The 20,105-nt window shown below is 39.3% G+C and overlaps 3 protein-coding genes across 11 annotated transcripts in view; 2 read left to right on the top strand and 1 right to left on the bottom strand.

Moving 5' to 3' along the window:
* LOC124300448 (uncharacterized) overlaps positions 1–11,454 on the top strand; it is a 46,815-nt gene extending 35,361 nt beyond the window's left edge. The window contains exons 3-5 of the mRNA XM_046754576.1: positions 7,161–7,346; positions 10,354–10,545; positions 11,389–11,454. Coding sequence (XP_046610532.1) covers positions 7,161–7,346; positions 10,354–10,499 — 332 coding nt within the window. The 3' untranslated portion in view covers positions 10,500–10,545; positions 11,389–11,454. The remainder of the gene's footprint in view (positions 1–7,160; positions 7,347–10,353; positions 10,546–11,388) is intronic.
* Positions 11,455–15,152: 3,698 nt separating this feature from the next.
* Positions 15,153–16,949, bottom strand: LOC124300447 (surfeit locus protein 6 homolog). Its single transcript, XM_046754575.1, has 4 exons — positions 16,888–16,949; positions 16,317–16,632; positions 16,167–16,217; positions 15,153–15,979 (listed from the first exon to the last, which is right to left on the bottom strand). Exons 2-4 carry the CDS (start codon positions 16,450–16,452, stop codon positions 15,258–15,260), a joined length of 909 nt encoding a protein of 302 aa, XP_046610531.1. The 5' UTR covers positions 16,453–16,632; positions 16,888–16,949; the 3' UTR covers positions 15,153–15,257.
* Positions 16,950–17,101: 152 nt separating this feature from the next.
* Positions 17,102–20,105, top strand: part of LOC124300441 (homeobox protein extradenticle) — a 62,366-nt gene continuing 59,362 nt past the window's right edge. For 2 of the 9 annotated variants that reach the window (XM_046754559.1, XM_046754558.1), the window contains exons 1-2: positions 17,731–19,524; positions 19,903–19,976. In XM_046754559.1, the coding sequence (XP_046610515.1) occupies positions 19,292–19,524; positions 19,903–19,976 (307 nt within the window). In that variant the 5' untranslated portion in view covers positions 17,731–19,291. Of the gene's footprint in view, positions 17,262–17,729; positions 19,525–19,902; positions 19,977–20,105 lie in introns of those variants that run through there. The other 7 variants (XM_046754555.1, XM_046754554.1, XM_046754553.1 and 4 more) reach the window with 7 other exon arrangements.

Below are 20,105 nucleotides of genomic sequence, written 5' to 3'. Positions count from 1 at the left end.
ACTTAACTTCTGTTATCGGAACAAACGTGGCAATCGCTAATCCAGTTTAGTCGCCGATAACACAACCCTTGGCTTCTCGGAGTGAGCGAGGTTATTAAGAGCGGGTACTAAGTCCTTCAAAGTCCTAATCACCCATTCGCGGATCGCGTTGCATCTAGGACGCGGCACATTGCGGCTTTCGGGTCCAGCTACGCCATCATCCGATTTGGAATATACCCTTTCGATGATCGAGATACGCCACGCCTTCGCAGTGGGAATTCCTTCCTCCCCGGGACTGATGTGTTCGATTATCATTTCTACAAGCTGAACAGCACTTGACGTTAATTAACCTAAAATTAATTCGGACAAGGCCGCGACCCGCCTGTTAGAATTAGAGTTAGAAACCCCGTATTGTGGGACAATTATAAGGAATCCAAATCGAGAAAGAAGATTCAAGTCAGATTACACAGGTCAACAAAAAAAAAATTTGTTTTTTGTGTGTATATTCAAATGAAGATATTTTGATTTTATACGTCGATTATTAATCAAAATTTTCATTTATTAGTTACGGAGTTTGTTTTTGTCTCATTTACGTTGATAAATAAGTCTTGAAGTTTTTGATTGGCAGTATAAGCATCAGGTAGCAGTACGTTATATTTATAAAATTATATCGAGTAAAATGTTTTTTCTTTTATTAGTTACATGGAAGAAATCAAAATTTGATGTCTAGAACCCGCACTCAAAATTCGTGTTGACCGGTGATATTTCTGTTATATTTCCAGATATAAAGTGAGGGACAAAAGTATTCGTTCCGTGGATGAATTTAAATAAAATAAGGAATAATTCTTTTAATTAACTTATTTATTCAAAAGTATGCCGTTTTATTTCATGTCACAAGTAGCCGTTATGGCAAGTGTTTCACTGTATTTCTGTCTTCGATTTTTCTCGACGCATAAGAAATCAAAGAATTTCGCATTCAGCTGGTACATCGCACTATACGTATTATGCGAGTGCGGCTTGCAGTGCGATATGGAAATACATATAAAGTATGAGCTTTTATGCTTTTATGCACATATAGCCGCGTTACACGCGTGGCGATTGCACAACGGGGGCCTCTTTCACGGTTCTTAACTTATCATCTGCAAATAGGGACTTTCGAAATCCTATTATGCTTAATGCGCGTGGGCAACGAGGCGTATAATGAAATCGAGATGAACGAAGAGCGAGGGATGTGCGTAATAAAAAATCAAATTTACCCTGCTGAGCCGTGTTGAGTGACGCTTTTTTGTTTTCCCTGTAGCTGTATTAATATTCAAAGCTGACGGATTAATCATTTATTCCGCCGCTTCGATAAGGTATTCAAAAAATGTTCAATGCCAATTCGCGCTATTCGTTCCACAAAATACCATTATAATTGTAAAATGGATAATTGAGTCGACCCGAATGCCTGTCCCAATTGATTAAAGTCAACCGAGCTGACACCTGCCCGCAAGTGTTACAGTCTAATCTAATCACGCAGCGATTCCGGGCAATTAATCCCGTTCATCGATGAATTGCTTTCGGAACAATATCGCCTTTTATTTATCACCATTTTTGCAAGGAAACAGAAAATCGCGCAAACCCAGTTCGAGGGCGAACTAATATGGATCGCGAACAACTAGTCCACGGTATTTCGAAACCTCTTCAAACCTTCGTGTCTTATATGACCGTCGGACTTGCACATCGCTTTTCGAATCCGAGACAGGTGTAAATTCCTCAGAGATCCGGTATTGGATCTCGAGTCCGTCAGGCTTCCATCTGAAAGGTGCGTCCATATAATGCCACGATTTTACAGAACTATACTTTGTGCTCCTGAATCTTTTGCAATAGAAACAGAACTGAAAAGCAAATTTCCCGTCTGTCGGTATGGCCTGGTTCGCTATGCGATGCGAAAAGTTGCCAATCCTCGGGACTGAATGCTGGGAGAATTCTCATTACATTTTCTATTAAAAATTCTGTGGATTTGCGAGACTGGGTCGTATTTCGCTCCGTAGATTATTGCACAGTTTACATTGAATGAAATTTCGATTTTAAAAGATTCGCACGGAAGAATTGTGAAATTCGAATATTCAACAAGGTGAAAATTCTGAGCGGGTCCTGAGCACTTTAAGCTACTGCAAAAACCACGACGTTTCTGTAGAGGAAATATTTCGGAGGCGAGAAAAATTCTGCCCGCTTTTACGCTTAGCAATCCTTGTAAGTAAGTGGCAAAAAATTAACTTGAATAATCTTATCGATCCTTGAGGCGAGCAAGTAATAAATCAGTCCATTTACTACGGGTTACGAATTTAACGGGAACAAAAGTATCAAACCATTCCACCTCAACGCGTCGTTCGATAACTCAGCCAGAACACTTCTAAAGGATGCACTTAGAATAAAACAGAAGCATGAAATGGAAACTAGATGAAACTGTCTACAATGCATCTCTCGAATGTCTGTCTCGTACAAAGTAGGTGTACTATAATTTAATGTCGAGCTCAAAGTTTGCAATATCGGTTTACACCGAAGAAGAATAAGTCGTGTCACTCTCCTGCCTTGCAGGCTGATGATATACGAGTCTACCTACCCAACCATTCTAGTCTTGTCAGAAGTCTTGGTACACGGTGATGTTACACTCAAGGTTGTGGACGAAGCGTACGGTCGAAATGGATTGCATCATTTATATTGCATTATCTTGCCTGCCGTCTGCATTCTTAGGGAATCGCACTGTCACTTTCAATTTGTAATACCGACATCTACGAGGAACGAACAAATGTGTGATAGAGTTTCTCCTGAATTTCGGTCTCCTTTAACTGGAACAACGTGTACAGATAATCCGCAACCAACCGTTGGGAAGAAAAATTCACACCGGAACGGAACGCGCACGTTCAGCGGTAATTTCAAACTCTAGCCGGTAAACTTTGGGTTCAAGATCCTCGACCGCGGTAGGCAGAATATTCAACGCCGAAGGGTGAACGGAGTACGCTATTTCCTGTGTAAATAATGTATGACCATGGACGTGTATAAACCATTCTAGTTCGCTAGCGAAGGCCTTTGCCAAAGTGTAATTCGAGTTGAAGGCAGTACTTTGTTTCAATACAATACGTCAGAAAACCGAACGGCGGTGCCTCCAGGCCTGACCCGAAGCTCAAGTTATCATTCAAATTTCAACAACCATGGGCGACGAAACGAATAAGGTTTTCACAACGACGCTATTATCAAAATTATGGGTTATCAATTCTCGACAATAACGAGAAGCATCGATCTCTTCGAAACTAATTCCTTATGTATAAAGACTAGAAGGTCGAATGTCTGAAACTTTTTTCCAACCAACTCACTCCTTTGTAATTATACATACGACAAGTAATTTTTTGGCACTTGGTTAGTTTTAACTCGTAATAACACGACGACATACGAGTTATGATGGTGCGTCTTTTTTAATTGCCGCCATCTCTGAAAGCGTGATTAAAACTGCTTGAGGGGACAGTGTGAGTGAAGTTTTGTTCATGTATGTACAAAAGCACGCCTTACACGTGGTAGTCATACCGAGAACACGTGGTTAATTGCATTGTGAGCTTCGCTTGGGTGTCGAGTAGCTCATAGAGAGGCAGAGTTCTGAACTTATATCACGAGTAAATAATCTAGAGTCGCTCTTTGGATCTCTCCAAAATGTCCAAGCAGCTAATTAACGTTGCAATCTATAAACTCCGAGGATTCGTGTATCTTATTTTTATTTACTTGTTTCTTTCTTCTTTTTCTCTTTGCCTGAATCAGTGATACATCAGTCAAAAACTCACCGACTGGCTGAAAAGAAACTTCCCTCGCCGCTGTTTGTCTTGAAACAATCGATGCTTGACCACGAAAGGTAATAAAAAGCTCTCAGGATTTCGTCTGGAACAAAAAAAAAAAAAAAAAAAAAACGGTCTTTTATCAGGCTGTTGAAAAAGTTAAACGATTTAGGATTTCTTCGTCATGGAAATTGGAAAGAAAATTTTTAAATGGTTTAGCGATTAAAGGGAACCGATTAGACGGGCTCGGAAAAGTGAAGGTAATTTAGCGGAATTGTTCGAGGTCTGGAAGAGACAAATAAGCAATTTGCTGGACAAATTCTTGCCAGTAATTAATTCTCGCTTCGAATACGTATTTATTATTTACGACTAAGTAGCCGGGTGAATGTTCGGCGAACTAAAAACCCAATTACAAGTTCGTTTTACTTAGAAAAGTACGTACATATTTTATGCCATGTATCGTTGGAATAAACTATGTTCGTTATTTCGAAACAGATAAACTTCGCGTCGACACGTTTACGTCCGACCAACAACCGAGCTCTACTACTTACCAATTTTACAATTCACCGGCTGGCATAATACCGAAGATTTAATTTCACGCTCTGCAAACAAGAGTGAATATTTATATAAGATGAATTTTATTACATCTTAAATTCTTCAATCCCTCTCCGCGGTATTTTTCGGGAAATTTTTCCGTCCGGTCCGAACAAATAAATGAGATTTTTTTCACGTCTGCGCTCATCAATCCGCAACAAAATATCGTACCGATTGTTTGAAAAACTATATCGTCCTCCCGTGTTTTAATATTAATTGACCCGGTGTGTTGTTATATTTCAATTATTATCTTTACACTTAGAATAATTCCTGCAAGGCACGAGAATGAAACAATGGAAGAACTCTGTGCCGTCGCCACAAGAATTCATTCTTTTTGTCGTAGTGATCGCGTGACGACGTGCCCACATTACGAAGATTCATAACTCCAGCAGTGCGTGCAGTCAGTTTATACTTACTGTTAGCTGTCATATGTATAAGAGAACTGAAAAAAGCGGATCACTCAAAATCACGCCATCAACAATGGTAGCTCATTACAAATGGAAAATGGAAAAAGCAAAAAAAAAGAAAAAATTGTCGCTTTCAAATGCGCATGAAAATTTCGGTAAATCATCTCAACTAGAATATCTCAGTCAAATATGAGCTCTTAATACTTATATTAAAAGGTGTCTATTTTATTTCATCCACTTTCTATTTAAATTACACGTAAAAAAAAATCTGAAAATTGTTGAACTTTTTTTTTTCTCGTAAACAGCTTGACTTATAAAGTATCCGAATACAGGTTATTATGGAAAATTTAACGCTCTATAAAAAAGTACTATGATAGAATTTTCCTAACTCTTACAGATTAAGAAATATTATTCAAGATGGCTCAATGTTTATAGGTGGATATCTGTTAATCGGAAAATTCTATTTATAATTCAAGAGTTTGCGAGAAAAGAAAATTCAAATTCTCCGAATTTTTTTGTACATATTATTCGAATGGAAAATCAAAGAAATAAAATAGGCACCTCCAAATATCCATATTAAGAGCCCATACATGACTGAGATATTCCAGTTGAGATGCTCTACCGAAATTTTCATGCGTGTTTGAAAGAAAAAATTTGTTTTTTTTTTGGCACACCCTAATGTAGGCACAGGGTATACGAGACGAGCACAGTTGCGTTATAATTTCATCGGTTCCGGCAAGGAGGGAGAGCCGGGAATGGCCTGCCTGTCTGTGTACATTCAGCGCCCCAGCCATTCCGTCATTATGAGGAATATTCAAATCCTGCTGCAGGGAAAAACATCATATGAAAAACATTTCATAATTTTCGTCTCGATTCCAGACGCGTCACGCAACGTAGACGGTGAATTGGCGCTGCAGGCTCGCATCCCCTTTTTCAGTCCTTGCAGCTCCTCGGGTGTTCGTAAAATTACAATACCCCCATTGGAGCCAGTCCTCGTCATCTCGCGTCGTCGTATCTTCGCATTTTGCCGGTGATGATGAAAATTTATAACGTCGTATCTCTGTCTCGCGGTTACCCTCATTTCGGATGTACTATTCATGACATCTACGCCGAAAAACTGCGCGACAGTAACGTCTGGTTAATTATATACTCGATCAAAAGTGCGTCTGTTGTATAAGTCGGTTGATGAAATTTCTACTTCTGTTCACCGCCTTTAATCCTTACATGCACGTTATAATGAGAAACGAGGGGGAGAGTTTTTCAACAGAGATATCAGGTATCATTCACTGCTCATTAAAAAATTGAAAAAAAACTTTTGATCATCCCTTTGTCTCCGCTGCAGAGTTGAAATAACTAGTTCATTTTCAACACGTTATGGAAGTTAGCGAAACAGTCATCGGTGATAAGCGTAAAGCAATGGCTTCAAATCTCGAAAAGCGATACATTACGAATTATTTTTACACGAATTCATAGAAAAGAGTAAAAATCTAACAGTAAAAACATTCGTAATCCTAAGCAAATGTCAAGACGAAAACAAAAATTTATCTCATGCAAGGATTTTGGGACTGATTTATAACATTGAGGATGGATAAAAAAACGCTACTCCCACCTTTCGTGATATTTCCTAAACATCCCTGATCCGTACAATGAGTAAACTTTTTTCAAAGAACTCCGATTTCACAGATACGCACACGAGGCTGCGTGTATATCAGTGATGTTCTTACGCACGTGACGTACAATCAATATATTACAATGTGCGTTACCTGAAGGCACGTAAACACGACTGGAATCACGAGGCTGCACTTAACTCTTGCTTCGAGTAACGGGAAGAATATACTCGATTACGTTTAAACACTTTACGTTGAATCACCCACTGATCGCGAGCACTTAAAACAGTGCCAACAAGGATTTATAGCACCAAAGTAAACGCGCGTTGTTAAATTTCTGTTCCGACCGCGGCGAACGCTGAAACAGAAGTGACCGAGTCAAGCTTATGTTTACAATTGCCGTGTCAACATTCGAACAGTATCGACCGTACAGGTTTTCACCGTCGGAAATCATTTCGACTAATCGCGGTCTATTCGTACACGCTTGATCAGAATTTGCGGAAAAATCAACCGCTGTATATTTTAATTAGATTAAAATCAGTTTCAGTTTGGAAAAAGCTGTCAGCTGATACAAAGCTCGCTCGGAACATTTTCAAGGTTCCTCCGTAGTCCCCCTGCCGCGAATAAATTGGAAAACATACGTGTTCGCGATTATCCGGGGATCTGGAATGGTGATTTATGTTTTAAAAAATTGCAAGCCCGCAGGAGCTGAAAGAACACTGTTCTCGCGAGAATCTGAGCTTTGATGATACTTTCTCATTTCGCAGTTTCCCCGGAGAGCATTATAGTGCCTATTGTTTCCTGTATACTTGGATTCCCTCTACTCGCTCTTTTGGTCATCTGCTGCCTGAGGAGGCGTGCGAAACTAGCGAGAGAACGAGCCAGGAGGAGAAATTGTGACATGGACCACGGCGCGCTGAGTCTTGTCAGGTTCAGCCCCATCCATCGACTCGGTAAGCCAACCCTCGCTCTCCTTGTCACTCACCTTTTTCTCCCTCTCATTTAAACTACAAGAACATCCCCCATTGTGTGTGGTAAAAATGCAACGTTGTTCGTTAACGTGTGTAATAATCTGGTTGAAATTTTGCTAATCGTGAAATATTCGCAATCGAGTAACTTCGCCGTTTAAAATCGTGTCGCGTTGGGTACCCAATACGATTTCGGAACTCCGTTTGCTGGATTTTGGCCGGAGTAGAATGCATAACATCCCTCAGTCGGCTATTTTAAGCATCCGAAATTGAAGCGACGGGGACATTCGACCCTTATTCGGATCTCCGTCTTTCTCCCATCGCCGGGACGACAGAGTTTATATATAGAAATGGAAACTCAGGTACAATTTGGGATAATGTGAGCCGATCTATTGTTATCTCTCCCGATAGCTGTTCATTGACTTCGTTGAAAAGGTAAAGAGAAGGCTGATTTTTTTCACCGTTTATATACTATGTAAATCTATACCTCGATGTGGCTGTTTATCGAGTAGTCTCGGGGAAAGTACACTTAAATCCCGGGGGCCGACTCGAGCGTCAACCTTCATAAAAGTTGGAAGGATTTCTATACGACGGGTGGCTGCAGGCAAGCGTTGAAAACCTCCCCTAAGAACGTATCTCGGTACGCTAAACGTCGGACGTTGACGTCGTTACGTTCCCACGTTCCCGTCATCGTGCTCAAGACAGATAACCAAAGTGACTGTCAACGAGTTTAACATCTCGTAAATATTCCGTTGATGGTACTTCGAAAAATATTCTTTTACGCGGCTTTAATGGGCTTCCAACCCTCGCGAATAGCCGTTCTATCGTCTCCAGAGAAAGTCCCGCGCTATTCACCGTTTCACCGGCTTTGCAGATACGGTTGCGTGGGTGGAAAATTACCTTCGTCTTCTCGACGGTGAACAAAAACACGTATTACATTAAACATGACGTCGTACTGTAGCCGCGCGTTTGTTATTTCGTCGAAATTAGATTCTGTTTGATCAACGGAAAGGTGCGTCGGGATTTTCAAAGTTTAATCCACTGCGGATGTAGGATTAAACAAATGATGTGAATATGAAAATTAAATCTAATATTTGAAATTATTTTCTCCACCTGGATGACAATATTCGAGAGTAACGACATCGACAATTGTTTGGAGATCTGCCTCAAAGTTTCTCAGCGACATTTGCTTTTGGGATCATTTAGAATCCTTTCCATTTAGACTTGATCCACTTCACTTCTGAATCAATTGAAACTTTACATATTACGATTTTATCATCCCAGTTTTAAGCTCAACAATGTAAGGATAGTCACGGAGTTTATATTGATGATTCCGTACATTTCATACTTATCTTCTCCCCCCCCCCCCCAATGTCTTTTTTGGGTAAAAAAATGTCGGCTGAGATGTTTGAATACGTAAGAGGGTTGTAATAAGGCATGAAAAAAAAGAACAAGATAAGCCTGAATCCGATTCGTCGTTAATATTATCGCAAAAAGTATCTTACAAATTCATAATCGAAATAACGGAGAATTATTGGATATGCAGGTCGACGCATGAATGAAAAACGAAGTAATTTTTGTTTGCAATGCGTCGGCCTCGATTGTAGACCCTGCACAGGAAATGATTTATTCTGACAACAGGTGATAGAACATATTTTTTTATCAAGTGCAACAAAACTGACAAATTTTTCAAATGAAAGATGAAAAAAAAATGCGATGTCTGGTTTCAAATATCCCTTTTTTGCACCAATGCTCGACGAAGGATCCGAGTATGGACTATAGACGTCGGTTGTTTGTATATATTAGTTAGTAATTTTTTCTTTATCGTTTTGAAAAAAATTGTTAGTTGTATGGTATTTTGAACTTGATGAAAAAATATGTTCTTTCACTTGTTTTCAAAATAAACTATTCCCCGAGAAAGGCCTCCAATCGAGGCCGAAACGTCGGAAACAAAAATTACCTCGTTTTTCATTCATTCGTCGACGTGCAAATCCAAGAATTCTCCATTATTAAAGAATTGAGGTCAATAATCCAGTCATCGTGATTAAAGTAACATTTCCGGTAGACATCTCTGGTTTATTTGTTCCTTGTTCTTTCGCCCAACCTCCGATTACACCTTTAATTCAAACTCTTTACTCCTGCACGCAGCATCAAAAGAAGACATGGGTGAAATAAATTTACAGAGTACGCAATATACGTGTGTCGTGGTAGCTGCTGATTCTGCCGCCGTTGTTAATGCTCTCTCTTTCTGTGCAAGCGGGATTCATGCATTCGTTGCAATTACAGAGCAAGGATGTCGGATGTTAGACCTTCTATTACATTACAGCAAATTCTCTGACTCTGGATTTAGATGCATAATGCAACATACCGTAAAGTTGAGCAGCATAAGATTGGGTTCGATTCAAAGCGAAACAAGATAACTCGATAATTAACGTAGCTGCTGCTGTTGCATTAGCAATATTATTGTGAAACCGTTTGTGTTCCATATCCACCGAGAAACTAACCGATTAGCTTAGGTATATCCGATATTGCTTTGGCAGTTAATAGTTATACTTCCTATTATTCGCTCCGTCGCTGTTATACTGGAACTGTTCATTAGTGGGTCGAAACAGCAAGTTTACGCTATTAGATCGGGTCGTCGTAGCAATTAATTCTTCAATAGTAGTAACTCGTTTCTCATGGCAAAACAACCACTTGTTGCATCTACTTGAAAACTGCAATTAATCCAACAAGAAACGACGATTTTCCTTCCCCCGAATTTTAATTGCCGCGGTGAATCTTCTATCGGCATTTGAAATTTTCTGTTTCTACTGATGGTACAAAAAAAAAAAAAATACTAAAGAAGCAACAAAATGACAAGATTCATTGCATTACTTCGCATCTGACGGCAGAATAACACGTGTGTATGTATATCGTATATGCGAGAAGAATTAATTGAGGTAAATGTATTTGGCGACCGGTTAATTCGATGATTTTCCGACACTGCAAACAGCTGGAGTCGGGAGAACCAACAGGGCTGTATCTCTGAGGAGCGAAAGGGGCTCTCGGGCATTTCCAACCCTGGAACTGGACACAGTCGTCGAGGAGCGATCGGACCCGGAACAAAGTACGGCCCTGGAACTGAGTAGTCCTGACTAGCATACGGCTCTCGCGGCACCGCCAAGGTGGGACCATTAAAAACCAAGTAAACTACCTTTCGTCCATTTACGCGTAATGTACTGCTGATATGTGTGTGCATCGTATTTTGAGTGGGCATATGACCGAGGATGTTTCTAAAAGAGAAATTTGCTTGAATTAGTGATTTGGCTGAAGAAACTATGATTGTTGTAGCTTTGTCTCCCCGCAGGAAGAAAAGCAGCGTGACTATCGCGTAGAAGGAAAATCACTCTGGAGATTGATATAGTATACGGGTTTTGATTTTAATCTTCGTTAAGATCCGCGTACCAACCATCTTTTCCGCTATGAGTTTAATTTGAGTAAAATTCATTCCACCGCGTCAGGTTCATTATTATCAACCATCAAGGTTGGGAGTAGGTACTTTCTCAGTGCCGTTAGGCTTCCCTCGTTTTATCCTCCCGACCCATGTTATTAAGTCCCTTCGCGCATAGGGCTGAGACATGAAATTAGAAACAGCTGCGGTGTTATGGATGTTCGACTGATGGCGTCGACTGCAGAAATTGAATTTTCAATATCATTACGAAGACTGCCTGGTATTCTCTAACAATAAGCCCGCATCTTTCCATTGTCGTTATCGCCGTAGTTACGTTACGTTATATAATTGTTGTTGGTATTAAAATAGTTCCACGTTGCAAGGTGTTGATAACGTCCATTTTATTTTATTTTTTTTCATGTAGGTAATACTTGAATGCAAATTACTTTGACGTAATTGATTGTCTCTCCTTTAAAAATTAATGATTATGACCGACTGCACGGATTCACCCTGTTTCGTTCAATATCGATAACCGACACGTCTTGGCCTGCTGTCACAGGGGAAATACACTGAAATCTGGTATTACACGTATTTCAGATCGCCGAGGGGATCGACGGTTCTGGTCGTGCCACCCCCAGTGGATCGCAGCCCCCTTTGGACGGCCCTGACACACGCGAACAGCGTGACAACGGTGCTGGGAGACACCTAGCAGGAAATTGAAGACAGCGGCTTCGTCGAAGCGCTGGTCCTTGAGCTGCCGATCATTTACTGACAACGGAGTCTCAACGACGTCGGCATCGGCTGCACCGCTGTCTTCGAATCATCGAATACCCTGCGCCAAGATTAATTAAGTTGACCCACCGACGTTATAGTGAACATTTCACGTCGTGTGATTGTCGCGATGTTACATTGTATAAAGCGATAACGTCAAGAAGGTCAAAGTGGTGAAATCTCCTATCGCACAATCGGAAATCTAGACGACGAATTATACAGCTATTGCGAACGCGCAAAACGCGATAAATTAAACAAATAAGTCTCGAGCGAATATGCACAACTTGTACAAAATAGAAACAGCTGTTAATTATTATATTATCAATTGCTATACAGTGCAGTAGATGTATGTGTAATATATTACGCGGGGAAGTAGAATAACGTATGTAATATGTGTATATAATTGGAATTACGAGTTTTAAATTGTAAGAGGTCTGCAGTTAATTTGAAATGCGTAATTGTTCCGGTACCTCTGAAGTATCGGTGTCGATATTACCTTTTATACAACTGTAGAATTGAAATCAAATTAAAATATACACGACACCGTACAGTGATTGCTTTATTTTGTTGTGTCTAAACATTACCAATCATAAATTTCATTAATGGAATATGGTGATAGTTACGTACAATTACCTTTCAATACTTTTTCAAAACACACCCGCATATTCTGATTCCGAATATTGATCTTCACCGTACATAGAATACACTGCAACTGTGGTTCAACCGGGGAGCACCGGTTACCACTCTCGAATTAAAATAACTGAGGCAAGACTTTTCAATTGAATAACTTTTGCGACATACGGCGTAAAATAATCGATACCTCGAATGATTATGATAGCACGCAAAAAACTCGCTAAAGAATTGCATGTACGCCTATATGGGTATAGTTAGTGTATCCAGTGACAGAGTATAACGTAATTATTTTTAACGGCTATTGGTCACGCAATTATTCAAAAGTGTCACAGGCCAATATCAGATTATGGGTATATAAATGTATAATAACTACTCTAGATTATAGGTAGGTACACGTGTATAATATTAGCAAATCTAGGTAAAAAATCCAACCGAAAGAGCAATCAATTCCCATGTTGAGTCATTTTCAAAATTTTTGATAAAAGGAAAAAAAATTGATCACCCACTTGAGCGATGCCTCATTTTCGAATCTACCGACATGGCTTTGCTTGTACTACACACGTTTATAGGGTAGTCGCTAATTTGCATTCTTACGTATGTAATGATCATATTGATCGTACAGCCTTGCGCAGAGCGCGGATCACTTTGGCATATTTGGCATAAAATTATCTGTTTTGCAGGGAGCTCTGCGAGACTTGCACAACAATCGTTACGCAAATAAAAAGGTCTGATCTACGGCAGCCTATCTTTCTTGTGCTAAAGTAACGGATACCGTAACATCATTTTCTTCCAATCGACAACGTCGAACAACTGTCTCGTAAAAAATCGTAATTCAAGCGCGATTGATAAGACATCATCTGTAAATGGATGAAATTATAAAGAATTGTACGAAAGTACGAAGGAATGTTGACGGGCTGCGAATCATCATATAATATTGAAGTTAATAAGGTTATCGTAACGAATCATGAGGAAAACGGTTATTTTTCGATTTTGGAATTGTCTGAAATTCAGTGAACCGAAATAAAACGAAACAATCTCATATTTAGAAATTTTAGTTCCATAAAAATAGTTGTAACATTATGAAAATAGTGATTTTTTGCCCCATGTTTCGTTACGATAACGTAACTAACTTCAACCTCGTTGCCAATCAAAAATGCTAAACTAATACTTATAAATTGAGAAATTTGTGGTCGCTCGTGAAATGTGAAAAATAGTTGTAATGTAGGTGTTTGAAAAAGAATAGCAGCAAATGGACCAACGCATCAGAAGAATTGTATAATGGATATGTAACAAACATTAATCAGATATTGTAGAGCAAAATTAGAGTAATATGCCGAATAGTCGAGTAAATATTTTTATCCTCACGCCTCGGTAAGAAGTGAGTAAGGAGTAAGTATCTTATATCTATAATTAGTTAGGCGAAAATGGTAGAGAAGGAAAAGATGCCAACCTTATTGATATACTGATAAGTGTTGTAAGTTAAAAACTCGAAACATGTTCTACACATAATGAAATGCCCACTTATGCCTTCCAGGAGTACTTTCAAGGCACAAATTTCATCCGGAGATAAAATTAAGTCGCGTGTAAATATATCGTTCAACTTTATTCCAATTATATTACGTGCAAATATTTATTCAGTCTAGGTACGTAACTTGTCTGTTTACGGTTCAATTGCGTCACACGTTACAGATTTTCAAGTCTAATAACATATTCGTCTGCCAAATTCTGCCGATTAGACGGCACGAGTACATTTTATATCCCGTTAAATAAGTCCACTCGAATACATTTTTTAATTACAAGGAACACTAATGCATTAGTCATGGTATTCATCATTTCAAACACTCCAAAACACACGATAATTACGACTGGCCTATTACAACGATCACAGTAGCAAATGGTAATTGTTGCATACAGCTGAACTATAATCGAAATCAAGTGAATATGTTAAATTTTTTCAGCAACACCCGCGAAGCGTAATAATAAAATATAGTTGTAAGAATGTTGCATGTGTAATTGTGAAAATTGTTTGTGTCTATTGTCAAGTTTATCATGATGCACTTATTACGTTGTAAATGTTGCTATGTTGGTGGACATACCAAGATAATTGGATCAGAGTCCCATTAATTTCATAATGCCTGGAGGATTGGAGGAATTTTAATTTCTAAAACAATTTCTAAAATTAAAATCTACTTGAAGGCAGTACAAAAATTGAGAACAAAATGTCATCGCTACGAACATCACGTTGCAATATCTGGAGAATGGGCCCCTTGAATTCGATTTTCAGATTCAAACTCAATTATACAAGTGCGTTAAAAACGTAGTGCTGAGTACAGAAGTTCACAATTGGTTAGCGGAGAATAGCAGTGCAACACTGAAACTGCGTAAATACCATATCAAAGTAGTAGACTTTGCATGAATATGTACGTTAAAGTTACGGCTCAATTTATATATTGACCAACAATATGCTGACATTAGAATTAGAAGCACAAATACAAGAATCAGATAACAGTAGTCACGATCACGCGAAGCAGAACTTGTCGAATGTTTTAGATATTCGACGGTGATAAAACTTTTGTACGTATGGTGGTACAAGCTTGAGGCTAGGCGTAGAGTAGTACTAATTCGACGAAGTTCAATTTAAAAAAAAAAAACTTTGAAGTTTTAAGTTCAAGAGCATAACAGGATCTTGAGAAAAAATGTTGGCGTACCATATTTATAGAGTGTAATAAGATGAATTAATTTTACTAGCATCGTTTCCCAAAAATACTGTATGTACTAAAGATATTCGCTGAATAAACTATATATTTTAATAACAAAATCAGCCCACAATTGCAGCACCGCTGTCTGAGTTTTTCCTATTTGTGAATAACACTGTCTTCGTTTGATTTTGCAACAAGTCACGATGAAAATAATCTGTTTGAATGCCATGGAAACTGTGTTGCAAATAACGTCACAACTTGCGAACATGATAATATATTTGAACCACGTTACTTGATCTCATAACGCTTTTGTTACATACAGTGACAATTCTTGTGCTAAGTTGATGATTCAAAGAAAGCTATTCAAAATCCAGGTATGATTCGACCCTTCTTAGAAGCTCTCTTCAGGTTGTTTATTTTGTTTTCCCTTTTTCGTTTGTTAATGTTTTCTTGTCTTTTTTGTTGTTTCTCTTCCAGCGATTTCTGAACCTTTTCTTTTCGAGCCTCCCATTTTTTAGCGCTGTGTTTCCTTTTTTGCTCTTCTTTTTTGACTGATTTTTTCAATAACTCTGGATTATCCTTGACTTTTTCCCCACTTGCCTTGGCTAGAACAGTTTTCCAAGCTTGTCTCTCCTGAAGTTCATCGGCCGCATCTTTTTTTCCAGCTTGCTGTAGTTCGTTTATCTTCAACTTCTGTTTTTCCAACTTTTGCAGAATCTTTTTGGGATCCTTGTCTACTTTGGGCTGTACTTTTTTAGCACCGATTTCTGAGAAGTCGAATTTACTGAAGACCATTTTACCTTCCGAATTGAAAATTGGTTTCGGTCTTGTGAACTTGGGCACATCTCCGTTCTCGTGCTTCGCTTTAGCACCCCCAGCTGCAGCCAACTCTGTCTTGGCCAGTTTTTTCTGCATCAATCTCTCTTCTTTTTTACTTTTTTTCTTCAGTCTATTTTTCAGGCCCTTTTTCAAAAGTTTCGCTTTATAATCCAATCGCTTTCCTTTCAACTGTTCCAATTTTTCATGCAACTCTATTAACGTATTCGCTCTCGACGTGCCTGATCCCAGAGCCGAAAACATCTTTTCTATAACCCAAAACGAGAGTATTTGGTAATTAACAGTAATGGATGAACTTTTCATCAATCTTTAATGGAAATCCTTGGAAATATCAATTATGTAGTCTTTCCGCACGCAAGCGTGCCGCTGATAACCAAGAACTTTAAATATTCTACAATTGTTATCTCTAGCAGACTTATTGCAAAAAACTAATACCTCTGTCATCGGTTTGTTGCTCGTCGTCGGCATCATCGTCTTGGAATTCATCTGCAATAAAAAAAGCGTTAAATTATATCTCGTTGTCAACCAGACGAGTCTATACAACGTAAGAATTATCAAATTTTCAGGTTATATTTGAGTTCGAACCGTTTTTGTGCAGGGCAGAGTATGGTATAGGCATACGGGAGAACAAATCTGTTATGTACTTATTTTCCCTTATCAATATCTGCTTCGCCAACTTCACGTCGAATGATTTAGCCTTACGCGTCTCTGTTAACTGCATCTTGTCTTTCCTTTTAACCACAAAATTTCACGTGCACCTCCTGCAGCTTGTAAATATAATGACGATGACGAACAGCAGTCGCCGCGGCGTGGTCAAATCGCGAAACGTACGAGAGAGAAGCAGACAGAAGCCTGAGAGAGCCCACGCTTGCACTTCTCGTGTCTCCAGTGTATTAGCGCCCTTTGACACCATACAGGTATTCGGAACTAGTTTTAGAGATATTTGAACGGTAAAGGCATGACGGTAACTGAACTGCACTCTGCAGTATCTTCAGTGATCGGCCGTATTCGGCATCACGAAAACAGTGGATGTTTGTAATTTGTTCATATTTGACCACTGATCTCCGTAAAGGTGTTCCGCATCGTTCACTGTTTTCGCGACGCTTAATACGGCAGAGTATTGGTCGGTTACGCCACGCGTTTACCGACCAAATACCTCGAAAATTAGTGTCAAAAACCTATATCACGGAAAGACGAGCGTGAGCTCTCTCAGGCCCGTAGACTTACTGAGTCTGTGTCTGGTACTATCAAATGACGCGCAGATGGCGCTACTATCAATTGGGAAACGTCGTTCCAGGCAAGGAGGGAGTGATAAAGAAGGTGCAACGTTGAGGTTGAATATTCTTGTACCGTTATCAGCAGCAGACATTCTTACCGGCGAAAAGTAGCGTGCAAAACTTTGCAAGGAAACGTGGGTAGACGTCAAGCCTCGTTGTCACTTGGATTAGATTAGGTTAAGTTAAGGTTATTTTGGGTTATGTTAGAATTTAATCCGTGAATCCTGACGAATCTGACGTTTCCGTAAGCCAGGTATGAAACCATTATTTATTTTGATTTATCCTAGCTGACGGACATAATTATACGCACTATTGCACGCATGCATTCATTAATTTATTGTTTATTGTAGTAAACAGCAACGACAGTCTGAAAAGTTGAGTTCAAATTTTTTCTTTATAACGGTGATAAATTCAACACTTGATAACAGCGGCTAATTTTTATTCCAAAATTTTTCAACATATAAGTTTCCCAGATACCAAATATTACCACGTAATCGCAAAAGAAATCCTGCAACATCGGTTCCAGTTCCAATCAACAACTGCATTCAAACATGGCCGCCATGGAAGCCATGTTTATTTGCCGCGCATGCTCACGGGTTTGTTTGGCAAATTAAAGCTCCGTTTAGACGCTTGAGAGTTGATATTTTGCCGGTAAAACACGAGTAAAAATATTATTTTTCACCAATAAGTAAACAATGGGACAAATACGTATCAACATGCCGCCTAATCGGGTACATAAATAAAAACTGTAGAATAAAAAGTGCAATGTGGGCGGAGTCTGCGTCGCAACTGCTGTCAGGAATGAGCGTCGGATGCGCGACGTGCGAGACTAAACCTGCCTTACGTGAATACAATCAGCATTAATGTGAAAAACTTTTATACAATGATCAGACGTTAGTGAATATCGGAGTGTTGGCGACAGTGCGTGTAAACCGTGAACGACATCGAATCGGTGATAGTTTGACGCTCGGAGGTTAAATAAACAAGCGTCAACGAAGAGTCGCGCATGGGGCAGCAAACAAGTGAGAGAGAGACGTCTCGTGTCGGAGGACGGAGCGCGAATGCGGTCCTCTGATTGGCGGGAACGGGTATGGCTGACGCACGCACACTCGGCACCGAGGGAAGCTAGTTTCACACTAACCAAAGTCAGATCGCTAGAGACAGAACGCACACGGGCCGCGCGCTGCCTTGTAAAGGCACAGAGTAATGCCATACGAATGGCAAGAGTTTTCCAAATCGGCCTAGGCTTACCGTGAAATACCGTCGAAAACAACAATACCGAGGATTCGAAAACGGTAACGAGGATGACGTAAATTAATAGTTATTAAAAAGTAATAAATAAAACAAATAGATACATAAAATAATAACTGTAATAAAACGAACCGTGTATACGTAACACTTTGACAATCCGTCAACTAGACACTACTCTACATCATACCGACTACGAACCTAAAACATAAGAGATATATATATATATACACATATATATATCATAAAGGATAAAAGAGAATACAATAATACAATAAAATATAAGAATAAACGTAAGTGTGAACGTTCGAAATTCGAGACAAAGGAAATTAATACCAGAAGACACTGTTGTATATATATATATATATATATATATTTATATATGTATACACATATATATATATACACACACATATAAATACATATACGATGCTGATAGTGTCTACGAATTATTTTCAATCGCGTTTTAATGTAACAAATCGATAATAATAACCACAGTGATTATTATTGTTATTGTTATTATTATTACCGTAGTTGCGAGTATATACATATATATATTTCCAAATAATCCCGAAGAGAACGACGAAGGTAGCAGAGTTTGCCGTATTTACACACGGAGAAACATATGTACGCGATATAAGATTCGTTGTTAGTTGCGGATAAAGTGGAACACGTGTTGAAAAATTAATACAACGACGAAAGTTTGTGCGCGAGATGGGAGTATTTTAATAATCATCATCATCATCATCGTCCAATAATAATCGCAAAATAGAAGAGAAATGAGAAAGTGAAACGCGTCGGTTGGCGATTGTTAGATTGTTTGTTTACTGTTGTGTGTTTCTTTGTTTTTAGTTCTTGTAAATCTTGTAAAGAAAACCATTCGGGATCATTCATTCGTCGCTCCGAAGTCCTGACAAAATCGCGAGAGGCGTCATAAAAAAAAAACGAAAAAAAAAACTAAAAACAAAAACAGAGCAAAGAGAACATCGGTGCTCCAGCGAGCCGCCAGACGTAAACGGAGCTGGTACTCAGTTGATGGATGAAACTGGAAGGATGCTGCAACACGGTGGTTCAGGTGTGAGTCTGATGGGGGGCAACCAGGGTCAAGGGGCCCAAAACACGGGGGGCTACGGCAGCATGGGGCCCGTCGATGCGAGCGCGGCTCAAGGCCCCGACCAGAGCGTCGAGGCGAGGAAACAGGACATCGGCGAAATATTACAGCAGATTATGAACATAACGGACCAAAGTTTGGACGAGGCACAGGCTAGGTAATTAAATTCCCAATTCAATCATTTTGCGAGTATACTTTAGGGAAAATATGAATATCGCGCGGACGAAATTCCGTCGGGAACTTGATTCTGTCGATGATTCAGGGATCGATACTCTGTAATTTAGAATGGAAAGAGGTGACGATTACGGTAACAAGTACCTGTTCATAGAGTTACTAATGCGTTGAGTGTAATTCGTTTTTATAACCGAAATAAAGGAGGCGCAAAATACGACAAGCGATCGGTTTGATAGTTGTTTAACACTTGAATATACCGGCCTTACTGCGGGTTATTGTTGTTTTTAATTTATATCGAATATGTGTACGCTGTCTGTTTAAACAATAGTTAAACGTCTTTTCTGTTTGTTATTGTCCACAGAAAACACACGCTAAATTGCCACAGAATGAAACCAGCCCTATTCTCCGTCTTGTGCGAAATCAAAGAAAAAACTGGTAAGCTAAGACATCAGATACCTGCATTATCGAATTCGAATTTCACACGTTGTTAAAATGCTGTACGATACATTCCGACCTACGTTTTCGCGATTATTCAACGACTGTCGCCGTCCGTGCAGAGAATCG

The sequence above is a fragment of the Neodiprion virginianus genome, chromosome 3, assembly GCF_021901495.1.
Source record: "Neodiprion virginianus isolate iyNeoVirg1 chromosome 3, iyNeoVirg1.1, whole genome shotgun sequence".
NCBI lineage: Eukaryota > Metazoa > Arthropoda > Insecta > Hymenoptera > Diprionidae > Neodiprion > Neodiprion virginianus.
This window is presented reverse-complemented; position numbering and strand designations above follow the sequence as displayed.